The sequence below is a fragment of the Somniosus microcephalus genome, chromosome 7 (genome assembly GCF_052327205.1).
Source record: "Somniosus microcephalus isolate GS21.2 chromosome 7, FLI_Smic_1.0, whole genome shotgun sequence".
Classification (NCBI taxonomy): domain Eukaryota; kingdom Metazoa; phylum Chordata; class Chondrichthyes; order Squaliformes; family Somniosidae; genus Somniosus; species Somniosus microcephalus.
The window spans coordinates 62,061,481-62,088,806 of NC_140993.1; the positions used below are offsets into that span (position 1 = coordinate 62,061,481).

Genomic DNA, 27,326 nt, shown 5'->3' on the forward strand with positions numbered 1-27,326 from the left:
GCAGGCAGAATGCACCTCCCCTTTAAGATGTGCAGACTGCCTTTAAGTAGTGCAGGCTAGCTTTAATTGGTGCTAGGCTCGCACAAACTTGGGCCCCCTGCTGAGTGTTCAGCCACTCAGCAGCACATTCAATGCTGGGTTGAATGCCACAATCATGCCAATCAGCAGACAGCACGAAGTTTGCGTGCTGCCTGCAGTCCTCCGAACGGGCGCGGTTTGCTAGCGCATTGCGATCCCCCTGCCCAATTTTGGGGGCAAACCAATTTCTAGGCCAAGATATTACAGGGGCACATTGCCCTCTGCGCCCAAACTCCCAATATGCATACTCCGTAATTATTAATCATGGGAGTTCTGCGTAACTGTAAAAGGTGAGACTCGATTAGTACAAGAAGATCACTGAAGGTTAAAATCGTGACAGTGCCAAAATTATGAGCTGTTAAACTTTCCTGGTGGTCTCAGAATCCCAAATTTGGGGAGAAGCAAATTCCAAGATGTAGAGAAAAGGAGAGTTGATGGAGTTGAGGTACAGACCAGCCATGATCTAATAGGATGGTGGAAAAGACTGAATGGGCTATTCCAGGTCCTATGTTCCGAATCAGAAGTTTATGGGTTCAAGTCCCACTGCAGTATTTGAACATACAATCCAGGCTGGCACGTCAATGTAATACTGAGAATACTGTGTCTGGGCAGACTGACAAAAATGGCTCCAAAATTTATTCCCAGTTGCTTTAAATGGCACTTGGATTTTCCACACAACTCAGGCTCACAAACCCCTCACTTCTGCCTGTCTCATCTAATCCTGGCAGCAGCTGCACCTTATAATTCAGTGTCTGCCTTACTCCTTGTGTACTGTGAGCATAAAATCAGGAAATTCAGGGATGCAATGCCATTGCCCCTTATTATAATATATCGTAATGAAATAAAATATCGTCATTCGGGACTTACAACATGGATTGCGAGAAGGGCCAAATTGCATTAGGAAATTCAGGGTGTGGGGATGGATTTTGGGTGTAAATCTGGAGGAAAGAGGTACCATGCCATTTTGCTGTCCAAAATAAAAAGCGTTCCAAAGTTTGCACAGAAAAATGCCAAAGATGACGTGGAAATTCAGGACCAATCTATCTTTGATGGCATTGACTGAGGGAAGAGTGCTGACCAGGGTGTCCTAGTCTTTTTCGAATAGTGCTAAGGGATTTTTTACATCCAACTGAACAGGCAAAAGGGCCTCAGTTTAGCACTTCGTCCAAAATTCTACATGTCTGGCAATACACCATTCCCTCACTGCTGCAATGAAGTGCCAGCCTGGATTATATGCTCAGATCCTGCAGTGGAGCCTTTTCCACCAATCTATTAGATCATGGCTGCTCTGCACCTCAACTCTATTTATCCGCCTTTTGTCCCTATCCCTTGATGTCCTTACCCAACAGAAATCTGTTGAGCTCAGTCTTGAAAACTTCAATTAAGGTGGGAGCACTACAAACTGACAGAAGCTGACATAATTCTGCATGAAAGAGAGAGCAGAGCATGAATTATTTGAACTGTAAGTTTCAGAAATAACTCTTAAGTAGGTAAGCTGAAAGTGGTTAAGCGACTCATTCCATATGTACTAATGCTGTGTGGGCTAGTGCCTGCCAATGAGTTTGTCACTTCTCGACGAGACAGTTGACAGAGCAGTGCTTATATATAGACTCTCAACTATTTAAAGCTGTGGTACCTCTACAATAAATTGTTATAATTTGAAAATTTTAGAGCAGGAAAGTGTGAGTTTGTGTTGTGTGTGCGTGTGTGCTTGTTGTGTTAACATCCAGGGTCAATTAGCCTGCCAACACTTGAGGGTAAATGTTATGATTGCTCGTTTCTGGCATGGAGCCTCACATATCAGGACTCACATGAGAGCGCTGCAATTTTCTACCCATTAAAATTAATGAACTGGAAATCTTGAAGAGCGTGCCCAAGATTTCCCGATAATCGCTCCTCTCATTGAGCCCCTGCATCAGAAGTATGAATTTTGTAAACCTTATCCTTCCCTTTCTCGGCCCACACTTGAAGAATGCCATTTAGACAAGGCACCTTTGGGAAACTGGAGGAAAAGACAACCATTGGAATAAGGATAGACCATTTAGCCCTTTTCCTTCTGCCGACCATGCCCCATTTGTCATCTCATGGACTCTTTCTAACATTTTTAAACTCCTAAGGACAGATTCTGCAAAGGAGTCAAATCTCCGGAATACAATCGAATTTTACACACAAGGCCGATCCCAAGTGTTCGAGGTCTGAGTTGAAAGGAAAGACTGAAAAAACATGTAAAGGATGCATCTTAGAGGTGACCTTATAGAGATATTTAAGATAGTTAAAGGAATGAAAAAGGTAAATCTGAAATTGTAATGTCCGTGTGTAATTGAGACACGGACTGCAGAAGTTGGTTATAACAGGTGTTTGCTGAATGGAGACAAAACTGCAACTACTATACAAAGTTACTTCACAGGCTTATATACAGGGGTGGTCACGACTGGTACTGCAGTATACAGGGGCTGCAGAATATAGTTCCTTCTTCAAAGTACATACACTACAATTCCTCCCCTTTTAGCTAAACAGTACATAACATTCGATTAATAATTAAATAACATATTTACAATTACTGTTGCTATATACATTAGCTGAAGTTAATCAATTATAAATTCAGTCTTTGAGGAGGCTTCCTGATTCTGTCCGGATAACGCCTCTTTGGGGTATCAGGTTCTTCTGGCAAAGTTGATTCGGGATCAACGTCGTTGTTTGGTTCGTCTGCTTCCAATATCACCGATTCTGAGGTAGATGCAATTGGTACTTCGGTTTCATCACCAGGTGTATAGGATCGTGGTGTAGATTTGACGTTTTCCAGTGACTCTAGAATCTGGTCTGCATGGCGTCTTACAATGCTCTCTCCAACGTCCACGGTATACATTAGAGGTCCTTGCCGTGTGCAGATCGTTCCTGGCTGCCATTTCTCTGTGCGGTAATCCCGGGCCAAAACTGGTTGACCTATCTTGAAACTCCTGGTTGGCCGTTCATTCATATTCTGAAACTGCCTGTTCTCCACATTTCTTCTGATGTTTGGCTTAACCAAATCCAAGCGGCATCTTAGTCTTCGATTGAAGAACATCATGGCTGGAGTTTGGTTGGTAACCGCATGTGTCGCATTCCGGTAGGCAAACAAGAAGTTATCCACCTTGTGTTGTAGGGGTATGTCTTCATTACACATTGCCTTGATAGCCTTCTTGAATGTTTGAACGAACCTCTCAGCCAATCCATTGGTGGCTGGATGATATGGGGCGGATGTGTAATGCTTAACACCATTGTTCTTTAAGAACCTCCGGAACTCTTCAGACACAAACTGTGGTCCATCTGTTCAGGCAGCCCATTTCTGGCGAATATGGCTCATAAGACTGTGATAGTTTTTTCTGTGGTGGTTGAGGACATTTTTATTACCTCTGGCCACTTTGAATGTGCATCCACCGCAATTAAAAACATCGAGTCCATAAATGGACCAGCAAAATCAATGTGTACCCTTTGCCATGGAGATGAGGGCCACTCCCATGGATGTAGAGGGGCTTGTGGTGGGGCGTTTTGGACCTTCTGGCATCCTGTACAGCTCTTGGTCATCTCTTCGATTTCTCTATCGATTCCCGGCCACCACACAAACGCTCTGGCTAAGTTCTTCATTTTTACCCCTCCCAGATGACCCTCATGAAGCTCATTGAGCACTCTATCCTTCAATTTGGGTGGAATTACTACTCTGGATCCACACATCAAGGTTCCTTGGCACACTGACAGCTGTTCTCTTCTCGGCGAGAATGCTGGCAACAGTGGTTCGCCATGTGCTGGCCATCCCTTCACCGTTAAATCATAGACCCTGGAGAGTGTCGGGTCATTTCGTGTTTCCTTTTCTATGTTTGCATTCGTCACAGGGAGACATTCGACTATGGTCGAGTGGACTATCTCCACAGGATCCACTGCAGGTGCTTCTTCCACCGTCGGCAACGGTAGGCGCGACAATCCATCAGCATTCCCATGCTGCTTAGTTCCTTTGTACTCGATGTCATATTGGTGCGCCCCTAGGAAAAGGGACCACCTTTGTAGCCGTTGTGCTGTCATTATCGGGACGCCCTTCTTAGGGTTGAAAATGGAGACAAGAGGTTGATGATCAGTTAGTAGAGTAAATTTCTGTCCGTGCAGGTAGTGATTGAACTTCTTCACCCCCCACACCAGGCTGAGGGCCTCTCTGTCAATCTGGGCGTAGTTACGCTCGGCTGAAGTTAACGAGCGTGACGCAAAAGCTATCGGCCTCTGAACCATCAAGGAATTTATGTGACAGTACCGCTCCAACGCCGTAGGGAGACGCATCACACGCCAGTCTTATCGGTAGTGATGGGTTGTAGTGAGCCAATACTTCTCTTGAAGTGATCAGGCCTTTACACTTCTGAAAGGCCCGCTTACATTCATCGCTCCATTTCCATGCTACTCCAGTTTGTAGCAGGGCGTTCAGTGGGTGCAGAATTGTGGACAAATTCGGCAAAAACTTATGGTAGTAATTCACCAATCCGAGGAATGACCTCAGTTGCGACACATTTTCAGGTGCTAGAGCCTTAACTACCGCTTCAATTTTGTCAGGGGACTTATGTAACCCCTCTTCATCAATCACGTGGCCACAATACAATATCTGTTTCTTAAAAAACTCGCACTTGGGGCGATTGGCTCGTAGCCCATGTTCTCTTAGTCTAGTGAGCACCTGCTCTAGGTTGGCAAGGTGTTCACTGTCATTTTCACCTGTCACTAGGATGTCGTCCAAGTAACACTGAGTCCCCGGAATCCCTTGCAGGACTTGTTCCATCGCTCTTTGCCATATAGCCGGAGCTGATGCTACTGCTAAAGACCTTTGTGAGTGTTTATCGTGAGATATTTCCCAGAGGATTCTTCAACCTCCATCTGCAAATATGCTTGCGCTAGGTCAATTTTTGTAAAACGTTTCCCTCCAGATAGTGAGGCGAAAATATCTTCTATCCTCGGAAGAGGATACTGTACTGTGTGAAGGACTGGGTTCACAGTCACCTTGAAATCCCCACAGATGCGAACCTTCCTTGGCTCCTCAGACTTATTGTTTAACGTTTTCTTCATGACAGGAACGATGGGTGTCGCCCACTCGCTCCAGTCTACCTTAGATAACACGCCTGCATTCTCCAGATTCTCCAGCTCTGCCTCAACAGCTGGGCGAATTGCATACGGTACCGGTCTTGCTTTGAAAAACTTGGGAATTGCATTCTCTTCTATTTTTATCGAGGCAGTTACGCCTTTAAGAGTTCCCAGTCCTTGTTGAAATACCTCTTTAGCGTTAGCTAAGATTTTTGACAATCGTCCAGGTGTGACGTCGTCATCCTTTTTACCAGCCACAGTCAGTGCTTGAATGGAGTGCCAGTCTAAACTTATCTTTCTGATCCATTCACGTCCCAATAACGGTGGTCCACCATCTTGCAGTATGTACAGATACAATTTCTGTATTTCCTTGCCGTTGTATTCGACAGGCACCCTTATTTTCCCTCTGGGGTATACTTTCTGCCCCGTATATGTCTTCAAGACAATGGATGTGTCTTTCAAGGGTATGTGTGAGAATAGCCGCTCGTAGTCTCGTCGATTCATGACGGTCAGGGCTGATCCTGTATCCAATTCCATTTTGACTTGGGACCCTGCTATCGTGAGGGTGACCCAAATGGTTCGGTGATCCTCTTTTGTGATTACGTTGTGTAGTTTGAGACAGCATAGTCTCTTGTTCCCAGATTCACTATCGCTCTTCTGGTCTTCGGAACTACTGTCCGTCATCTTTTGTACTTTCCTGTACTTTTCCTTTGTAGTCTTTTTGTTGTCGTTAGTCTTCTTCCCGGACCTGCAAACTCGTGCAATGTGTCCCATCTTTCCGCATTGCCTGTATGTTTCATCCTTGAACCAGCAGTCCTTCTGGTCATGGGTTGTTCTGCCGCAGCGATAACATTTTTCAAATCCCCGTGTCATTTCATGGGTGCCGTATTCCTGTGGCTTTTGCTGTATTTCCGCAGCTCCCCTTGCTGCTGCTTCGTACGATACTGCCACGCTGAAAGCCTTATCTAGCGTCAGCTCTTTCTCTGAGAGTAACCTCTTCTGGGTTCCTTCACTCAGGAGTCCACAGACAAATTTGTCCCGTAGGGTATCTGCCAGTCCTGTTCCGAACTGGCAGTGCTTTGATAGCTTGCGTAGTTCTGTAAGGTAATCAGCATTGCTCTCATCTTTATGCTGATTTCTCTTGTGGAATTTAAATCTTCCTGCTATCAGCAGCGGTGTAGGATTTAGGTGTTCCTGTAGGATATCAACAATTTCGTTGAAACTCTTCTCCATCGGTTTGACTGGAGTGATCAGGTTCCACAATAGGCCGTATGTTCTTGCGCCCATTAAGTTTAGTAGTACCGATGCCTTTTTCTCATCGGCTACTTCATTTGCCTTGCAATATACTTCGACTCTTTCCACATACGTGGTCCAGTCTTCTATTTCATTATCGAAGGCAGTGATATTGCCAGTCTTCGGCATCTTGGAGATCTAAGATGGCGCCCCCCGCGCTTTGCCTTCTTCCCCGATTGAACAAAATGGCGCCTCCCGCGCTTTGCCTTCTTCCCCGATTGAACAAAATGGCGCCTCCCGCGCTTTTCCTTCTTCCCCGCTGGATTAAGATGGCGCCTCCCGTGCTTTCTGTCTTTTCCGCTGCTGCCAACGCTGTTGCTGGCGTTTTTATGCCTTGATGGCGACGCCCTATGGTCTTCGCGCGCTTCCCCCCGTGCTGCTGCCAACGCTGCTCTCCGCGGTCCCCGTGGCAAACTGCAGCTCCTCGCGGCTTTCTGCGCTTCTAATTTCTTTTTCTTTTATTTTAATTACTGTTCCCGTCGTCAGAGCAGACCCTATGGGACACTTTCCTCCCGCTTCTCGGGTCTGTACGCTGCCCAGCTTCATAGCACCGGCCGCGCCCTGTGTGCTCCACCCTCTCTCTCTTTCTCCTCTTCCCGACAACGCTGCTCGGCCCCGTTGAAAAGCCACCCGATCGAGCTCTAGCCCGCCGCAGCCCAGGAAGGATCAGTGTACTACCTGCCACCAGCCCGATTAGCTGGAACACCATAGACTGGAGAACCAAGCCCAGCTCTCGACAGCCTCTCCTGCAAATCTTCGAATTCGATGAATCAGAGGACGGTTGCCCACGGTTGACGCCCATTTCTTCTGTTTGTTTTTTTTTGGGATTTCTTCCTTCTGGCTTCGACCTCTAATAACTTCGCTTCAGGGATGGATCCCCGTGAGGTGGTGCAGAACTGTAGGTAAGTTCGGATCCGTTCGTCGCCAATGTAATGTCCGTGTGTAATTGAGACACAGACTGCAGAAGTTGGTTATAACAGGTGTTTACTGAATGGAGGCAAAACTGGAACTACTATACAAAGTTACTTCACAGGCTTATATACAGGGGTGGTCACTACTGGTACTGCAGTATACAGGGGCTGCAGAATATAGTTCCTTCTTCAAAGTACATACACTACAGAAATTATTTTTAATTAAATTACACAAGTAAGACAAGGGGACATGGTTTTAGACTAATTAAAGGAAAATTTAAAATAAAAACAGAAAATGCTGGAAGTACTCAACAGGTCAGACAGCATCTGTGGAGAGAGAAACTACTGAGGGAGTGCTACATTGCCAAAAGGTGGTAGTGTTTAGATGAGACTTTAAACCAAGGCCTCATCTACCTGTTAAGGTAGATATTAAAGACTCTAAGACAGTGTTGGAAGTAGAGCAGGAAGCTCTCCTGTTTTCCTGGCCAGCATTCAGCCCTTAATCAGCACCATCAAAAAAACATATTCGCTGATTTCTCAGCTCAGCACTGTTTATGGGATTATGCTGCGTACACAATGGCTGCTTCTTTTTCCTGCATTAACGACAGTCAGTGCACGTCCAAATATGAGATATGATAAGGTGCCTTATAAATACAAGTCTTTCTTTCTGTTGGTGTCTTGCAAGGAAAAACGGAGCATCATTGGACATTAAGCGGGTGACTTCAATAAAATGTAAAATTGGGCGGCATGTAAAACAGGCGGCCGATCCAATCCTGTCAGTTTCCTGCCGGATGGCTAGGTTCAAATTAACCCCTTAAAAAAATGTAAAAGGAGCGATTTTTTTAATAGGTTATTTTGATTTCCCCCCTCCCGCACCCCACCTCTCAAAAGCACTGACTCACACTTAGCACAGCCCCCGGGCCACTGGGAAGCCCTTTGCTATCTCATCCAAAATGGCCGTTTCAAATATCGTGAGCCCAAACAGTGAGCATCTAGCATTGGCCTCTTTCATATCCTGTTTATCAATAACTACAGCTGTCAGTTTCTGCACTAGAATTTTAGACAGCAAGTCAATCTAGGTGCAGATGCCATTGTACAACAGACTCACAGCTTTCATTGCTTGAAGACACCACCCCCCGAGGGAGGCTGTAGCAATTGAGCCCCCTTTATTTGCAATCACTCATCCTAAATTACTTTATTCTCCAGCGGCCAATGAGATGGTGACTGGTTGTCCATCATCAGCTATGGACAAAATAGAATTTAGATTTAACTTTGACACATGCTCAGCAAAGCTTATTTGACATTATGGACAACTGAAAGTCTTATTCAATAGAAAATTGTACTTAACTGCATATGGGTCACTGAATTGGGACCTTGTAGAGCTGTAAAGGTTATTTGCACTGACGGAAATAGCCTACAGGCATTAGGCTTGATGCACTGTGAAGTGCGCCATTGATCTACCACCATTGTTTTTTATACTAGCTTTTATACTTTTATATTAGCTGACTGACTTTAAACGAATACTATGATGCTTTCCCTCATTTCTGTGGAGAATTTTTTCTCTCTCCCCTGCCTACTAATGAAAGGGCACCTCCACAGGTGCTAGCTTCTAGTATGGCATCCAAATGGCAACTCGTCAAATGTGAGCCTTGACAGCAAGCATCAGCACACACAGCTAAATCTAATCCCGTCCTATCCTGAGATTTACTCTTTCCAGAAGGAGATGCTGGATGGCAATTAAGGGTGAGAAACCTGACTGAATTATAAATCGAGCGGCTTCTATAATGGGCAGGTGATCCACTCTGCCAAGTTAGTACCCAGGTGGTGAAATTGAAAATGACCCATTTGTGATCTTTATACACTAGTTTGCCATATTGCTACAAAGAGAAAACTGTGGAAATCTTCCGAGCAGTAACATGATGATGCCAATCATTGCACCTTGGCTACCGTGGCTCTTTGACACTCAGGAGCCCGAGAATCACTGCCTTCTTCAATGGACTGCCACACTCCTCTGTTGCAGTAGAGTTTGAAATGTTCTCAAAGCATTAATTAATTTAAGCTCTACTATAAAGTGCAGTGATCTATGAAGAGCAGTCTACTGCGTGAAATACAAGCAGTTTAATCCTGATAAACACGCATTCTCAGAGAAAATTCTGCTTAGCTCAATATTTCTTCATTGCTTTTGAGAAAAATTAAGAAATTAGGGCCTAGAAATTCATTAAGGCGCCGCCAGCTTTGCGGCCAGTTACCGCCCAAAGAGGGCTTCTGCGCCAATAGAGGAGTTTGCGCTGATATTCAGCGCAGCGGTAATGGCGGCGGTAGCCGGTAGCGCTGCGCCGACACCGATGACGTCATCGGTGTGCGCAGTGCCCCGGTTCCGCCCCGCTACCGGCCCGACCCCCATATTTAGTTGCGGCCGCCTCTTCTGCAGCGGCCGCAAACAGCGATTGGAAAATGGGGCCGTCCTGCATCGTTACTGGGGCGCTTTAAGGTGGAGGTGCGGCCGGCCGCTTTTTCGGCGGCCGCCTGCCCGCACCTCCTTCCCCGGCCTCCTCCACCCCCCCCCCGCGGCATTGCCGGCTGCTTTCCGCGAGGCCGGCACTTCTCCGTGGTGCCGGGCTCATTTGCCGGCACAATCCAGCGGCGATCTCCCCGTTGCAGGCACCTCCCCCTTAAGAGAAGGAGGAGGCCTGCAGTACTGCAGCCTGCCGCTCCGTAGCTAGGTGGCGCAGCGGCGCCTACAGCGCTGAAATTCAGCTTCAGCGCCCCAAGCGGGGGCGGGCACACTCTGGAATAGCGCCCGGTTCCAACTTGGGGCGCAAAAACTGAATTTCTGACGGTCGCAAATGGCTCCGCGCCCAGCGCTAACTTTTAGGCCCAGATTTTTTTTTTACCTCTACCTATTTGTCACTTGCAAAGTGAACAAGTCCACACTGGGAGACCTAAGTGAAGGGCCAAGGCCCAAGGTAGAAACGAGTAGGAGGGAAGATTTGTTTTGGGTGGCTGCGCAAAATGGGCGAAAGCGAATTGGCCGTTTCTTTTGCATTCCTTCTGATTTTCTTATGGAAAAGAAAATCGAGCGGAGTGCGAAAGGGGTTGCCGATTCTCTATTGCCCATTTTTCTGAAGAAATTATACATCGACGAGGCAAACCAGGTAGAAGTCCAGGGATTGAGCACATAATCTAGGCTGCCACTTTAATGCAGTACTAAGGGAGTGCTGCACTGTCAAAGGTGCCATCTTTCAGATGACACATTAAATTGAGGTCCCATCTGGCCTCACAGGTGGACGTAAAAATACCATGGCACTATTCGAAGAAGAGGATGGGAGTTCTTTTTGGTGTCCTGACCAACATTAATCCCTCAACCAATGCCTAAAACAGATGATCTGGTCATTTATTTCATTGCTGTTTGTGGGAGCCTGCTGTGCACAAATTGGCTGCTGCATTTCCTACATCACAACAGTGACTACACTTCAAAATTTTAAAATTTTCCAAAAAAACATACCCTTTGCCTTTCACAATGAACCCTTTTTTGCTTTGCAACCAATTTGTTTCCATAAAGGTTTTACATTTAAGACCTGACCAAGTGTTTGTTTTGTTTTGTTTTTACAGGAAGTGTGTACAGAGAATGTACTGGAAATGGAACATGGGCCTCTAGAATCAATTACTCCCACTGTGAGCCCATCTTAGAGGAGAAGGTTAGTCTTGTCTACTAGTTATAAAATGTCAATGTTAATTGCAGCACTGTCTTTTACCTCAACCCATATGTACCTTTTTATTGTGTGTGAGGGTACATATCCCTCTTGTCATTATAACCTCCAGATCACCTGCAGGCCATGTCCAACATCTACAGCCAAGGAGGGGGTTGGGTGACCCACTCCCAACCTTCATCTATTCCACTCTTGAGCTGACTGCCAACAGAAGAGGAGCTCAGTGCTCAACTCTCCTTCTAGTTCACCCCCCTCCCCACCTTTTCCATCTCTTATTGCAGAAAGGTTGAGATTGAAGAGCGGAGTGCTGAGCATGAACCAACATGTTGGCTTTTATTGCTAGGGGGATGGAATATAAAAACAGGGAGGTATTTGTAGTGTCCGTGTGTAGATAAAGACACTGAAGACAGGAGTTGGTTCATAGGTATTTACTAAGCAAGTCTGGGGGGGGTTTCTAAAGGATATACACAATACACAGGCTTATATAGCCCAAGTGGCAATTACCGGCATTACGCACACCTGGGGCTCTTAAAGGCACATACACCATAATTGCTCTTAAAGGCACATACACCACAATTCCTCCCCTTCTAGCTAACTAGTACATCATATTTTAAGTAATTATTAATTACATGTTATATGCAAAATAATATACATTGCTGTATTAATTAATTATAAGTTAGTCTCTCAGGAGGCTTCCTGACTCGGTCCGGATAACGCCTCGGGGGTGTAGTAGTTTCTGGTGGTGTAGTAGGTTCTTCTGGCAAGGCTGATTCGGCTTGAAGGCCAGTGTCGGGTTCATCGGGCTCCAGTATCACCGAATCGGAGGTAGATATGGGTATCTCTACTTCATCGTTAGATGTATAGAGTGGTGGTGTAGGTTGTCCCTTTTCGGGTGACTTGATGATTTGGTCAGCATGGCGCCTTATTATGCTGTCTCCGATGTCCACGGTATACATCAGTGGTCCTAATCGTGTGCAGATAGTTCCAGGCTGCCATTTCTTGGTACGGCAGTCCCGGGCCAAAACCGGTTGGCCTATCTGGAAGGCCCTAGTTGGCCTTTCATTCATGCCCTGAAACTGCCGGTTCTCCACGTCCCTTCGGATGTTGGGCTTGACCAAATCCAGCCGGCATCTTAGGTTTCTATTGTAGAACATCATGGCGGGAGTTTGGTTAGTAACCATATGCGTTGCATTCCTATATGCAAATAAGAAGTTATCCACCTTGTGCTGAAGTTTTATGTCTTCATTACCCATGGCCTTGATGGCCTTCTTGAACGTCTGGACAAACCTTTCAGCCAATCCATTGGTGGCGGGATGGTATGGGGCGGACGTGTAGTGCTTTACCCCATTGTTCTTTAAGAACTTTCTGAATTCTTCGGACACAAATTGCGGTCCATTATCAGAACATATCTGCTCCGGCAGCCCATTCCTGGCAAATATGGTCCTTAATACTGTGATGGTTTTTTCCGTGGTGGTGGAGGACATCTTTATTACCTCCGGCCACTTGGAGTGTGCATCAACTGCGATTAAGAACATTGAGTCCATAAATGGACCAGCAAAGTCGATGTGCACCCTTTGCCAGGGAGATGAGGGCCACTCCCATGGATGTAGAGGGGCCTGTGGCGGAGCATTTTGGACCTTCTGGCATCCTAGGCAGCTCTTGGTCATGTCTTCGATGTCTCCATCGATACCTGGCCACCAGACAAACGCCCTAGCTAGGTTCTTCATTTTCACTCCACCCAGATGCCCCTTGTGAAGCTCCTTCAGAACTTTATCCTGGAGTTTGGGTGGAATCACCACTCTGGATCCACACATCAAGGTTCCTCGGCACACTGACAGCTGTTCTCTTCTTTGCGAGAATGCTGGCAACAGTGGTTCGCCATGTGCTGGCCATCCCTTCACTGTTAAATCGTAGACCCGTGAGAGAGTAGGGTCATTTCTTGTCTCCCTTTCAATGGCAGAATTTGTCACCGGTAGACATTCCACTATGGTAGAGTGGAATATCTCTACTGGGTCTACTGTAGGTGCCTCTTCTATCGTTGGCAACGGTAGGCGTGATAAACCGTCAGCATTCCCATGCTGTTTTGACCCTTTGTATTCAATGTTGTATTGGTGTGCCCCTAGAAAAAGGGACCACCTCTGTAGTCTTTGTGCCGTCATAATGGGGACACCTTTTTTAGGGTTGAATATGGAGATGAGGGGTTGATGGTCAGTCAGCAAGGTAAATTTTTGTCCGTGTAGGTAATGGTTGAATTTCTTCACTCCCCATACCAGGCTGAGTGCTTCCCTGTCTATCTGGGCATAGTTACGCTCAGCTGAGTTCAATGAGCGTGACGCAAAAGCTATCGGCCGTTCCGAGCCATCAGGGAATCTATGGGACAATACCGCTCCTATGCCGTAAGGGGATGCATCGCACGCCAGTCTGATTGGTAGTGATGGGTTGTAATGAGCCAAAATTTTCTCGGATGTGATTAAGTCTTTACATTTATGGAAGGCACGTTTACAGTCTTCGTTCCATTTCCAAATCACTCCTGTCTGTAGAAGATCATTAAGAGGGTGTAGAATAGTTGATAAGTTCGGTAAAAATTTATGATAGTAATTTATTAATCCCAGGAATGACCTTAATTGTGAAACATTTTCAGGTGCTGGGGCTTTTATAACTGCTTCAATTTTTTCAGGTGACTTATGCAACCCTTCCTTATTAATTATGTGGCCACAATATGATGTCTGATTTTGGAAAAATTCGCACTTGGGGCGATTTGCTCGTAGGCCCCGTTCTTTCAGCCTAGTGAGCACCTGCTCCAAATTGGCAAGGTGCTCGTTGTCGTTTTCTCCTGTTATAAGGATGTCGTCTAGGTAGCATTGAGTCCCCGGAATCCCTTTGCAGGACTTGCTCCATAGCTCTTTGCCAGATAGCTGGAGCTGATGCTATTCCAAAAACCAGTCGATTGTACTGGTACAGGCCTTTGTGTGTGTTTATTGTGAGATACTTTTTAGAGGTCTCCTCAACCTCCATCTGTAGATATGCCTGTGCCAAGTCAATTTTTGTGAAACGTTTCCCTCCGGATAGTGAGGCGAAAATATCTTCTATCCTCGGAAGAGGATACTGTACCATGTGAAGGACCGGGTTTACAGTCACCTTAAAGTCCCCACAGATGCGAATTTTTTTCTGTTCCTCAGAGTTATTTTTCAATTTTTTTTTCATGACTGGAACGATGGGTGTTGCCCATTCGCTCCAATCTATTTTGGATAATATGCCTGCCTTTTCCAAATTCTTCAGCTCTGCCTCGACTGCCGGACGTATTGCGTATGGCACCGGTCTTGCCTTAAAAAATTTTGGAATTGCTGTATCTTCCACTTTTATTGAGGCGGTGATGCCTTTCAAGGTTCCTAGTTTCTCTTGAAACACTTCTTTGGCGTTGGCCAAGATGTCTTTTAATCGTTCAGGTATGATGTCATCATTGTTTTTTTCCTTACTGGTCACCGTCAGTGCCTGAATGGAGTGCCAGTCTAAACGTATCTTCCTTATCCATTCACGTCCCAACAACGGTGGACCACCATCTTGTAGAATGTATAAATACAACTTTTGTATTTCTTTGCCGTTGTATACCACAGGCACCCTTATTTTTCCTTTGGGGTAGACTTTCTGCCCCGTATATGTTTTTAAGATAATGGATGTGTCTTTTAGAGGTATATGCGAAAATAGCCTCTCGTAATCTCGTCGATTTATTACGGTTAGAGCTGATCCTGTATCTAGCTCCATTTTAACTGGGGACCCTGCTATTGTGAGGGTAACCCAAATGGTTTGGTAATCCTCTTTGGCAAGTACATTATGTAATTTGAGACAGCTTAGTCTCTTGTTTCCGGAGTCGCTATCGCTATTCTGGTCTTCGGAGCTATTGTCCGTCATCATTTGTACCTTCCTGTACTTTTCTTTATTGATTTTTTGTTTTCTGTCAGTGGATTTATTTTGTCCAGATTGGCATACCCGTGCAATGTGTCCAATCTTTTTTTCATCTGTTATTCCATTTGCAGTGCAATAAACCTCTACTCTTTCCACGTATGTGGTCCAATCTTCTATTTCGCCATCAAAAGCCTCAATATTACCAGATTTAGGCATTTCAGAAAAGATATGGCGCTTCCCGCGCTTTTTTTTCTTCTCTCTACCGATAACAACGCTGTTTTACTGTGGTTTCCGTTTATTCACTGTTGGAGACTCGTTCCCGACGGAGGTCTAAACGCTGACCTGCTTGCCGTGCCGGCCATCTCTCGAGTGCACCCTCCCAGTCTGTTATTGCTTGCCTCCGATTTCGCTGCCTGTCTCAGCTGTAGAGCCCGCCGCTGGAGCTCCAGCCTGACGCCCAGGAAGGATTAGCGCAGTACCTGTCACCAGCTTGGCCAGCTGGTGAAACCACAGTTTCTCTTACTTCCTTGAGTCTTCTGGACGCTGGAGGAATCGATGTCCTTGAGGTGCTGCCGAATTGCAGGTAAGTCCGTTTCCACTTCGTCGCCACTGTAGTGTCCGTGTGTAGATAGAGACACTGAAGACAGGAGTTGGTTCATAGGTATTTACTAAGCAAGTCTGGGGGGGGTTTCTAAAGGATATACACAATACACAGGCTTATATAGCCCAAGTGGCAATTACCGGCATTACGCACACCTGGGGCTCTTAAAGGCACATACACCATAATTGCTCTTAAAGGCACATACGCCACAGTATTGCTGCAGTTGTACAAGGTATTGGTGAGACCGCACCTGGAATACTGCATACAGTTTTGGTGTCCATACTTAAGAAAAGACATACTTGCTCTCGAGTCAGTACAAAGAAGGTTCACTCGGTTAATCCCGGGGATGAGGGGGTGGTCATATGAGGAGAGGTTGAGTAGATTGGGACTCTACTCATTGGAGTTCAGAAGAATGAGAGGCGATCTTATTGAAACATATAAGATTGCGAAGGGGCTTGATCAGGTGGATGCGGTGAGGGTGTTCCCAATGATGGGTGAAACTAGAACTAGGGGGCATAATCTTAAAATAAGGGGCTGCTCTTTCAAAACTGAGATGAGGAGAAACTTCTTCACTCAGAGGGTGGTAGGTTTGTGGAATTTGCTGCCCCAGAAAACTGGAAAAGGCTGGAGATGTAACAGATATTAAGCAGGTGCAGAGACGGCGGGGGGGGGGGGGGCGTTAGGAGGGGAGGAAGAAATAGAAAGAACATCCTGTACTTTTGTAAGAGGCAGGAAAGATAAAATGTTGCAAATTTTCCAGTTCTGATGAAGGGTCCCAGACCTGAAACGTTAACTCTGTTTCTCTCTCCACGGATGCTGCCTGGCCTGCTGAGTATTTCCAGCATTTTCTGTTGTTATTTCATACATAGCTTCTTGTGAGGAAGCACGGTCTCCGAGGACCCAATTCAAAGGATCATTAATAGGAACATATTAATTGCTAGACAAAAAAAGACAAAGGTCCAGTCAGTTCGCCTTCTACCATTCTAGTAGTCACATGATACAATGATAATGGAGTTGTTGACTAATCACTGTAATTAATCTCTATCAATTAGTCTACAGACCCAAATTTGACATGAGAAAAGCCTCAGTAGTGGAGAGCTTTGGGAACTATTGGTCCAAAGCCACCTGTTCCTCCCAAACTTGCTACACTGACTACATGTCATGTCTCAAATTACTCATATACTAGATCCCAAAATATTATTTTTTGAAAGCAATCTATCTAATGAGGTCTGTCTATCATCAGTAGGTGTGTCATTCAAAAGAAAAGTTGAACTATTAACAAATACTTTTGACCCCTACAGGCTATCTTACTTCCATGAATTAGGTGTATATGCCGGTATGTGTCTGAGATGAAGTCACTCGTGCATCACAATGTGAGGTGTACCTACTGTTTATAGATCACACCTAAGGGGGATTATTTTGGTGACAGGGTGAAAACAGGCACTAAATGGGTGCTGTGCTAATAATACATGCCTGTTTGAAAGTTTGGTTACAGCATATAATTTTGGTCCCAATTGCTGATTACCATAATTTGAACTTGCCTGGATGTGCTAAATCAGACACCTGCAGATTTAGCACTCAAGCACTGATTAGACGCAATTGTCATGGAACAGTGTATGTGGATTTCACTCACCCACTTCCACTGAAGGTGTGGAGCGTGCTGGCTGACACACAGCGGCATGTTTCAGGATGGCTCAGGGACCGAGTGAGAGGGCGCACAGGTCCTACGTGGCATGGAGGTCCTGGTGGAGGAGATCTAGAGGAGGAGGGATGACCTGGAAAGGATTCCACCTCACCCTCCTGTCCCTCTCTCCTCCAGTAGCTGGTGCTGCTCTACCTGGCCTCATGGCCTCCCCCCATTCCTCCTGCAGGGTGACCTCTAGCAAGATACTGATGATCAAGCACTCCCTTTCTCCTGGTGACTCCTATAAGGTGTCCAATAAAGTGGAGTATCCCAGCACTTTCTCTTTTCAGGTGAGGTCCTCAGAAAATTTCCAGAACAAATGTTGATAGAGTGTTGGTGAAGTCTTGACAAAGTGTCCTAGAAAGTCTCCCGATGTGTTTCAAAAGTCCTCTTCAAACCTCCAGCAGCAAGTGACCAGTAATGGGTGATATACCTTCAAGTAGCTCTGGCAATCCTCTGCAACAACTTGTTTATTCTAATCAGCTGGTCGATGTTAGGAGAGGGCATTAGGTTAAGCACTATCCACCAAAATGCTGTGCACCCTCCTTAATGAGCGCTAGCAGGCAATTTAAGTGGCAATCAGCCCCTTAACGACTCTCCAGGCAGCCGTTCCTAGCACAAGCTTCAACTCCTTTACCAAGGTGGCATCTTGTGCGAAACCCGGGCTAAACCAACGTTTCAGCTTAAGACCCCATTTTGTCCACCTCGGAGGCTCTTTAGTGCCTAAAGTATCCGGGGGAAAATCACCCCCAAGGTTTCTGGATGTGTTTACTGTTGAAATGATGGACCAGAACAGAAATAATATGAAGGACAGACTTTTAGCTTCAAGAGTTCATTAAGTAGTAGTTAGAAATGAGGTAGACGCAACATGATTTAAGGTGATGCAGTATGTAATGCTCATAATATCATAGAGCTTGTGACTTTCTCTCAAAGCAGCAGAAAGATCATTGGTTTTGTTGTTTCTGCTGGTGTGGCTTTAGTGCCCACTTTAATTGGCTGGTTAAGTATCCAGTGGTTGTGTGGTTGCTAGGGCAACATTGCTGTTTACCGTGGGAGATAGCTCTTTGGCATGGGTGAGTGGAATGCAACTGTTATATTTTAAACAGATAGCATGTTTTGCTCTGCCCATACAGGGCACAGAACTAGTCTTATGAACGGAAAATAAAGTCAGAGCTCATGGGTTCCTTTCATCAGGGGAATAATGCAGCTGACTGTATGATCAAAGGATGTAGTTACAGGCAACCATGTGGTATCAATATCTTCGCAAGAGAAAAAGCATCAAGACCATCAAAGTCAAAGTTTAGCCTCACAAGATGGAATATCAAAAGATGTTGCTCTGTACAACATTGGTCAGACCTCATCTGGATTATTTTTTGTAGTTTTGATCACCAATCGTGGGAAATATTTCACTTTCATTGAGGGTCTGCAGGAGCAAGTAATCAAGATGGTTCCAGGTATACAACTGTACAGCTAATATTAGTTCCACTGCTACTTTACAACCTGAGTACTATTAAGATTAATTGACATTTAGATTATTATATGCTTAATGAGTCTTTTTCTTACTTTTGTTGCCATCTTTCATTAGATTCCACTATCTGTATTACATAAGACTGAGGCTTAGTTAGTAGCAAGCTTGCCTTTGAGTCAACAAGGATTGTAGGTTCAAGCTTCACTCTAGGCTGACACTTCAGCGCATCATTGAGGCAATACTGTGTTGTTAAAGGTGCTCTTTTTAAAATGAGATGCCAAGCTGAGATGCTGTCTACTTGCTCAGCTATATATAAAAGGTCCCATGGCACAAGGAGTAGTGTACTGGCCAATATTGTTCAAGCACCATTGTTCAAGAAAGGGTGTAAGGACAATCCTAGTAACTACAGGCCGGTCAGTTTAACATCAGTGGTGAGTAAAGTTTTAGAAACAATAATCAAGGAAAAAATTAACAGGCACTTGGAGAGGTTTAAGCTAATTAAGGAGAGCCAACATGGATTTGTAAAAGGCAGATCATATTTGACTAATCTAATTGAATTTTTTGATGAAGTAACAGAGAGGATTGATGAAGGGAATACAATGGATGTTGTCTACATGGATTTTCGGAAGGCATTTGACAAAGTACCACATAGAAGGCTGGTTAACAAAATTGAGGCTCATGGAATAGGTGGATCAGTGGTAGCTTGGAAAAGGAATTGGCTTAGCGGTGCGAGCGGCGGTGGGAAACGCGAGCGGTGAGGCTTTAAAAGGCCCCCAGAGACCAGGTAGGCCTCAGTGCAGCGCGAGTGGTGGAGGGAAACGCGAGCGGCGAGGCTTTAAAAGGCCCCCAGAGACTAGGTAGGCCTCAGCGCAGCGCGAGCAGCGGTGGGAAACGCAAGCGGCGAGGCTTTAAAAGGCCCCCAGAGACCAGGTAGGCCTTAGTGCGGCAGCGGCAGCAGCGGGAAACACGAGCGGCGAGGCTTTAAAAGGCCCCCAGAGACCAGGTAGGTTTACTAATCTCCAATCTCCGAACTCAGAGGGAAGGAGAGAAGTAAAAAGTAATCGAAGTGTGACATCACCAGAAAACAGGTAAGTGATTGGTTGGTGAGTATTTCTCTCTTTTTTAAACTTTAACTCTGTGGTTTATCATTTCTAAAGTCTCTGTGGTGTAGCAGGGACTGTTTGTAAACCAGGGCCCTTAAATATACCATTTAACTGTAGTGTAATTGGTGGGATTGATTTGATTTAACTTAATTTCAATTAATTAAAGGGTAAGTCATGGCAGGACAGCCCGGCACTGTGGTATGCTCCTCCTGCGCTATGTGGGAACTCAGGGACACTTCCTGTGTCCCTGACAACCATGTGTGCAGGAAGTGTGTCCAGTTGCAGCTACTGGCAGACCGCATTGCAGTGCTGGAGCAGCGACTGGATACATACTGGACCATTCGCAATGCTGAGGACATCGTGAATAGCACATTTAAACAGTTGGTCACACCGCAGGTAAAGGTGGCACAGGCAGAAAGGGAACGGGTGACCAACAGGCAGAGTAGTAGGTGCAGGCAGGTAGTGCAGGGGTCCCCTGTGGCCATCCCCCTCTCAAACAGATATACTGCTTTGGATACTGATGGGGGGGATGGCTTACCAGGGGAAGGCAGCAGCAGCCAACTTCCTGGCACCAGGGGTGGCTCTGCTGCACAGGACGGGAGGAAAAAGAAGGGAGAACTAGTAATAGGGGATTCTATTGTAAGGGGAATAGATAGGTGTTTCTGCGGCCGGAAACGAGACTCCAGGATGGTGTGTTGCCTCCCTGGTGCAAGGGTCAAGGATGTCTTAGAGCGGCTGCAGAACATCTTGGAAGGGGAGGGTGAACAGCCAGTTGTCGTGGTGCATATGGGTACCAACGATATAGGTAAAAAATAGGATGAGGTCCTAAAAGCTGAATATAGGGAGTTAGGAGGTAAATTAAAAAATAGGACCTCAAAGGTAGTAATCTCAGGATTGCTACCAGTGCCACGTGCTAGTCAGACTGGAATTAGAAGAATATTTCAGCTGAATACGTGGCTAGAGGAATGGTGCCAGGGGGAGGGATTCAAATTCCTGGGACATTGGAACCGGTTCTGGGGGAGGTGGGACCAGTTCAAACCGGACGGTTTGCACCTGGGCAGGGCTGGGACCGATGTCCTAGGGGGAGTGTTTGCTAGTGCTCTGGGGGAGGGTTTAAACTAAAATGGCAGGGGGTTGGGAACCTGAGCAGAGGGACAGAGGAAAGGGAAACAAGGGTAAAAGCAAAAGATTGGAAGGAGAAAAACAAAAGTGGCAGTCAGAGAAATCAACGGTTTAAATCAAACATGGCCACTGTAATTAATAATTCTAATAGGTCTAAGAGCATTAAAAAAACAAGCCTGCAGGCTTTGTGTCTTAATGTGAGGAGCATTTGTAATAAGGTGGATGAATTAGCTGCACAAGTAGAGGTAAACAAATATGATTTGATTGGGATTACGGAAACATGGCTCCAGAGTGGCGAAGGCTGGGAACTCAACATCCAGGGGTATTCAATATTCAGGAAAGATAGGCAAAAAGGATAGGGAGGTGGGGTAGCATTACTGGTTAAAGAAGGGATTAACACAATTGTAAGGAAGGATATTAGCTCTGATAATGTGGAATCTGTATGGTTAGAACTGAGAAATACTAAGGGGCAGAAAACGTTAGTGGGAGTGGTATATAGACCTCCAAACAGTAATGCGGAGGTTGGGGATGGCATTAAAAGGGAAATTAGAGAAGCGTGCAAAAAGGGCACAACCGTCATCATGGGTGACTTTAATCTACATATAGATTGGGCTAACGAAATTAGTAAAAATACTGTGGAGGAGGAATTCCTGGAGTGTTTACGGGATGGCTTCCTGGATCAATATGTCGAGGAACCAACCAGAGATCAGGCCATCTTAGACTGGGTATTATGTAACGAGAAAGGATTAATTAGCAATCTTGTTGTACGAGGCCCCTTGGGTCGGAGCGATCATAATATGATCGAATTCTTCATTAAGATGGAGAATGAAGTAGTTGACTCAGAGACCAGGGTCCTGAATTTAAATAAAGGAAACTACGATGGTCTGAGGCGCAAATTGGGTAGGATTGATTGGGGAATGTCACTCAAAGGGTTAACGGTGGATAGGCAATGGCAAACATTCAAAGACCGTATGGATGAACTACAGAATTTGTTCATCCCAGTTTGGCATAAAAATAAAACAAAAATGGTGACTCAACCGTGGCTAACGAGGGAAATTAGGGATAGCATAAGATCCAAGGAGAGGACATATAAATTGGCCAGAAAAAGCAGTAATCCAGAGGATTGGGAGCAGTTTAGGAGTTAACAAAGGAGGACAAAGGGATTAATTAAGAAAGGGAAAATAGAATATGAGAGTAAGCTTGCTGGGAACATAAAAACTGACTTTAAAACCTTTTATAGATATGTGAAGAGAAAAAGATTGGTGAAGTCAAGCATAGGTCCCTTGCAGTCAGAATCAGGGGAATTTATAATGGGGAACAAAGAGTTGGCTGACCAATTAAATACATATTTTGGTTCTATCTTCACAAAGGAGGACACAAATAACCTCCCAGAAATGTCGGGGAACATAGGGTCTGATGAAAGGGAGGAACTGAAAGAAATCAGTATTTGAAGGGAAATGGTGTTAGGGATATTGATGGGATTGAAGGCCGATAATTACCCAGGGCCTGATAATCTACATCCTGGGGTACTTAAGGAAGTGGCCCTAGAAATAGTAGATGGATTGCTGATAATCTTCCAACATTCGATGGAATCTGGAACAGTACCCATGGATTGGAGGGTAGCTAATGTTACCCCACTATTCAAAAAAGGTGGTAGAGAGAAAATGGGGAATTACAGACCGGTAAGCCTGACATCAGTAGTGGGGAAAATGCTCGAGTCCATTATAAAAGATGTAATAGCAGAGCACTTGGGAAACAGTGACAGGGTCGGACAAAGTCAACATGGATTTACAAAAGATAAATCGTGCTTGACTAATCTTCTGGAATTTTTTGAGGATGTAACTAGTAAAATAGATAAGGGAGAACCAGTGGATGTGGTGTATTTGGACTCTCAGAAGGCTTTCGATAAGGTCCCACATAAGAGATTAGCGTGTAAAGTTAAGGCTCATGGGATTGGGGGTAATGTATTGACTTGGATAGAGAACTGGTTGGCAGATAGAAAGCAAAGAGTTGGAATAAACGGGTCTTTTTCCGAGTGGCAGGCAGTGACTAGTGGGGTACCACAGGGATCGGTCCTTGGACCCCAGCTATTCACAATATATATTAATGATCTAGACAAGGGAACTAGATGTAATATCTCCAAATTTGCAGACGACACAAAGCTGGGTGGGCGTGTGTGCTGTGAGGAGGATGTCGAGAAACTACAGGATGATTTGGACAGGTTGGGTGATTGGGCAGAAGCATGGCAGATGCAATATAACGTGGATAAATGTGAGGTTATCCACTTTGGTGTCAAAAACAGGAAGGCAGATTATTATCTGAATGGCAATAGATTGGGAGAAGGGGAAGTGCAGTGAGACCTGGGTGTCCTTGTGCACCAATCGCTGAAGGTAAGCATGCAGGTGCAGCAGGCGGTTAATAAGGCAAATGGTATGTTGGCGTTCATAGTGAGAGGTTTTGAGTACAGGAACAAGGATGTCTTGCTGCAGTTGTACAGGGCCTTGGTGAGACCACATTTTGAGTATTGCGTGCAGCTTTGGTCGCCTTGTGGCTGAGACCATATAGGGACAATAACACAATGGCCCAGTAATTCCGGTCCCAACGTGTGAGTACGGACGGGGTACTCATGCGTGGGCCCGTTGGAAGTGCCGGATTTCAGCATGCGCGGGAAACCGTCATTTCCTCCAAGGGGTTCAGAGGTCCAACGCGTGCGCGCAGGACTCTGCGCGCACGCATTGAACTTCCTTCTTTTTGACAGGTTTGCCCGTGTGTAAGGGCCTCAACTTTTTAGAAATGTAAAAAGGAGACGTAAGGAATTGATTCTTTAAGGTAAGTGGTCTATTATTTAAAATTATAACATTTTTTCCACAGCTTTATTTTTTTTAAGGACTTTACAGTGAGGTAAGTTTATTTTTAGACCCGATTTCTTAAAAAATTATTTTTTTCAAAAATTTGATTAATTGTTTAAAATAGTTTTTAAAAGTTATTTATAGTTCATTTAATTAGTGGGATGTTTTTTAAATTTTTTTTTAAAGTTTAAGTAGTGTTTTCCGCACCCGTAGTTTTCATGAGTTTGACAGTTCTTACTATCAAACTCATGAATGAAGTTTTCCCTCCCCTGATTGGCATCCCAGTGCTCACCTGATCCCAGCCGGCACATCGAACTAACTACGCCGCTGGATCAGGCAAGCACAGCACGCCGACAGCTGAACCGGGCCAGTGACAGGAATTCCAAGCAGGCCCAGGCTTCAGCTGTCGGCGCGCCGGGTAAGTGCACATCGGGGGCTTGTACGCGCGGCAAGCCCAATATATAGCCAATGCTGTTATATGTACCTAAACACAATTCACTATGTATAGCAATGTTGTGATATGTACATGCTGGGTTGGGTTATTGGTGCAGGGTCACTTTAAGAGCGTCGGTAGCGTGATGATGTCATGACGTCGGTTGCGTGATGATGTCATAGCCCCTGCACGGGGCTGACCCCTTCAGACCTCGTGGAGAGTGATTAAAGAGAGACAGGTTTTGCCTTTGCTTAAACCAAAGCCTCTGCCTGTTGATTTCTATCGACCTCAACATTGGTGACCCCGCTGCTCTTTTGGACGATTCCAAAGACCTCATCTGAAATGGCAACGAACGCCGTTTCCATCAAATTACCCGAGTTTTGGGAACAACAGGCTGCCGCTTGGTTCGCCCAGGCCAAGGCTCAATTTGCAATCCGGGACATCACCGCGGACGACACAAGGTACTATTACATCGTCTCCGCTCTCGGCAGCTCCATCGCGGCCAGAATCGTGAACCTGCTCGAAAACCCCCCGGAGCTCAACAAATACGGTACGCTGAAAGCGCACCTCTTACAAACTTTCGGACTCACCGAAGCTGAAACCGCACGCCGGCTTCTCTCTCTACCCAGGCTTGGCGACTCCAAGCCCTCGGAGCTGATGGACCACATGCTGGCCCTCCTGGGCACACACACTCCATGCTTCCTCTTCAAGGATCTGTTCCTTCAACAGCTGCCAGGTCAGGTGCGGTCGGCTTTAGCCAACTCTTCCACTACTGATTTCTGCGACCTGGCCAAGGAGGCCGACAAACTTTTCTCCGCCGGGCAACAGTACTGCACGGCCACGCGGAGCCCTGCCCCCACTGATACAGCCCAACGGCGGCAACCCTCAAGCCTCTGCTTCTACCATGCACAGTTCGGCCCAGAAGCCAGGAAGAGCCGGCCCCCGTGCAGTTTTCCCGCGTCGAAACAAACTAAAGATCACTCGTCGGCTGCTATGGCTGTCGGCCGTTCAGGCAGTTTGTTGTTTAGTACAGACACCAACTCCAGACGTCGTTTCCTTTGCGACACAAGCGCTCAGGTGAGCATCCTGCCCGTGTCAACCATGGACATTCAAGGGGGGAACCTGTCGAAGTCTCGACTCCCTAGTAAGACTCTTAAACACAAAGTATCGTTAAAGACAGGCTTTATTTGCTTGCAAGGGAAGAGTTGTGTAGACAAGGGCTACATCAGACCTCTTCAAAGTAATACAGAAATTGTAACATATTTATACAGTAAAAAGCAAAACAGGCTTTCTATGCCACATGACATAGTATTGAATCATAACTGATTACAAAGGCACAGACCTTGCGAATTATTGAAACAACGTATTCCGGGCTGCGTTAGAATAACGAACGGAAATACCTTGGGATAAGATTAACTAATCCTTTATTATGGGATCTCTCTGTTCCCTCTGTTCTCTCACTGTACCAACTGGACCCGTGGGCCGATATTTACCTTATCATGTCCTTGGCTGTTTGTTTGGTAACTGAGGCTCCTTGTTAAGCTTGTCACAGATAAGGAGTATGTATGTCTCATCCCCTTGCCTTTAGTGAATCATGCTGTCGGCCATTTGAGTTTTTATTCTATGCCTAGGAAGCCATTTTGTGTCTAAGTGAGAAACTGTACTTCCACATTCTTCCCTTTTGTCCTTACTAGGACAACATAACTGAAATTAACCTCTTCTTATCGGTCCTCGTACTAAATTTAGATTTTAGCCAAGGATACCGACTTCTTTTCCATTTGGAACCATCCCTGGGATTTACCTGTATTGATGGTTGACCTTGTTTAAGATCGTCTTTCTTCTCTGTCTATTCTTAGTGTTTGGGCGTGTGTTTTTGTAGGGTTTAATTATGTTTGATTTGATTTCAGGTTTATGTCTTTGTATTTCTGCAGCTTATATTAGCCTGCAGTGTTCTAATTTCCCTGCAGCTTATATTAGCCTGCAGTGCGGGTGCCACTATGCACTTTCTAAAAGACAGGGAACAGCAGCTTATAGAGGAGGACTAATTCATGGCCCACACAGTTTATAACTAACCTGTGGGGTTCTCCTAAGCACAAGTGCTTCTATGTAAGCCCCCAAAGTGCGGACCAAGTGATATACAAAGTCGACGACACTGGCTTGTTGTTGAAGGGAGTCCTCTCTCTTTTTCCTAGCCTGCAGTTCCCATTTGAAATGGAAAATGTGTTTTGCAGAAAGAGGAGAGCATGTGGAATATATATATATATGTATATATTTGTTTTCTAATCCCTATAATTGTATTTTATTCAATCGTTTCAGTTCCTCATCCAGGGGACCAGTCTTTTCCTCTACTGACCTTACTTCTCTCTGTATCATCATATTCATCGTAGGCAAGACTGCCTTGCCCAACCTATTGCAACAACACTTAATCGTTGTGACAAACAGAGCAATGCATACAATCAGGGCTATTACTACTACCAGTCCATGCAATAATATTTGTCCTACTGATCCCAGCCATCCCCCCAGTATCCAGTCAGCCCAGCCTTGGTTCTTTGGGTTTTCATACTGACTTCATGCGTCTAGCACATTCGTAAGACATGTACAAAAAAGTATTCACGTGTAATTCTCGTTTCTTTCGGGATTTTTCCCCATCTCCTTGGCATATTAGACTCAGTAGTCCGATTAGTATACAAAATATAAGTAACGTCTTCATTGTTAGAGTCTTTCAAAATTCAATTGTCTCTATTCGGTGCCTTCTTGCAGTGGGATGCGTGAATCCAGGAAGATCTTTCCTTGACTTTTACGGCTGTGTTTGTAGTCAGGAGCACTTGATATGGTCCTTCGAAGCGTGGTTGTAGACCTTTTAAAAACCTTCACGTAGACGTCATCTCCTGGTTCCAAGTCGTGGCACTTTCCCTCTGCTGGACTCGTTTGAGCTTCCTTTACCTGTTGGTGAAAGCTGGAAATACATTTAGTTAATGCAATGCAATAGTTTAGCATAGCCTCGTCCATTTTATGAATGTCCATTTGTTTCACCGTAAATGGTGCCGAAAATGGCAGTCTTAGGGGTCGTCCCATAACAA

The 27,326-nt window shown here is 45.4% G+C and overlaps 1 protein-coding gene across 1 annotated transcript in view; it reads left to right on the top strand.

Annotated features, from left to right (window-relative positions):
- Nucleotides 1-27,326, top strand: part of LOC147114657 (corticotropin-releasing hormone receptor 2) — a 392,400-nt gene that overhangs the window by 118,068 nt on the left and 247,006 nt on the right. The window contains exon 3 of the mRNA XM_085992504.1: nt 10,986-11,071. Coding sequence (XP_085848630.1) covers nt 10,986-11,071 — 86 coding nt within the window. The remainder of the gene's footprint in view (nt 1-10,985; nt 11,072-27,326) is intronic.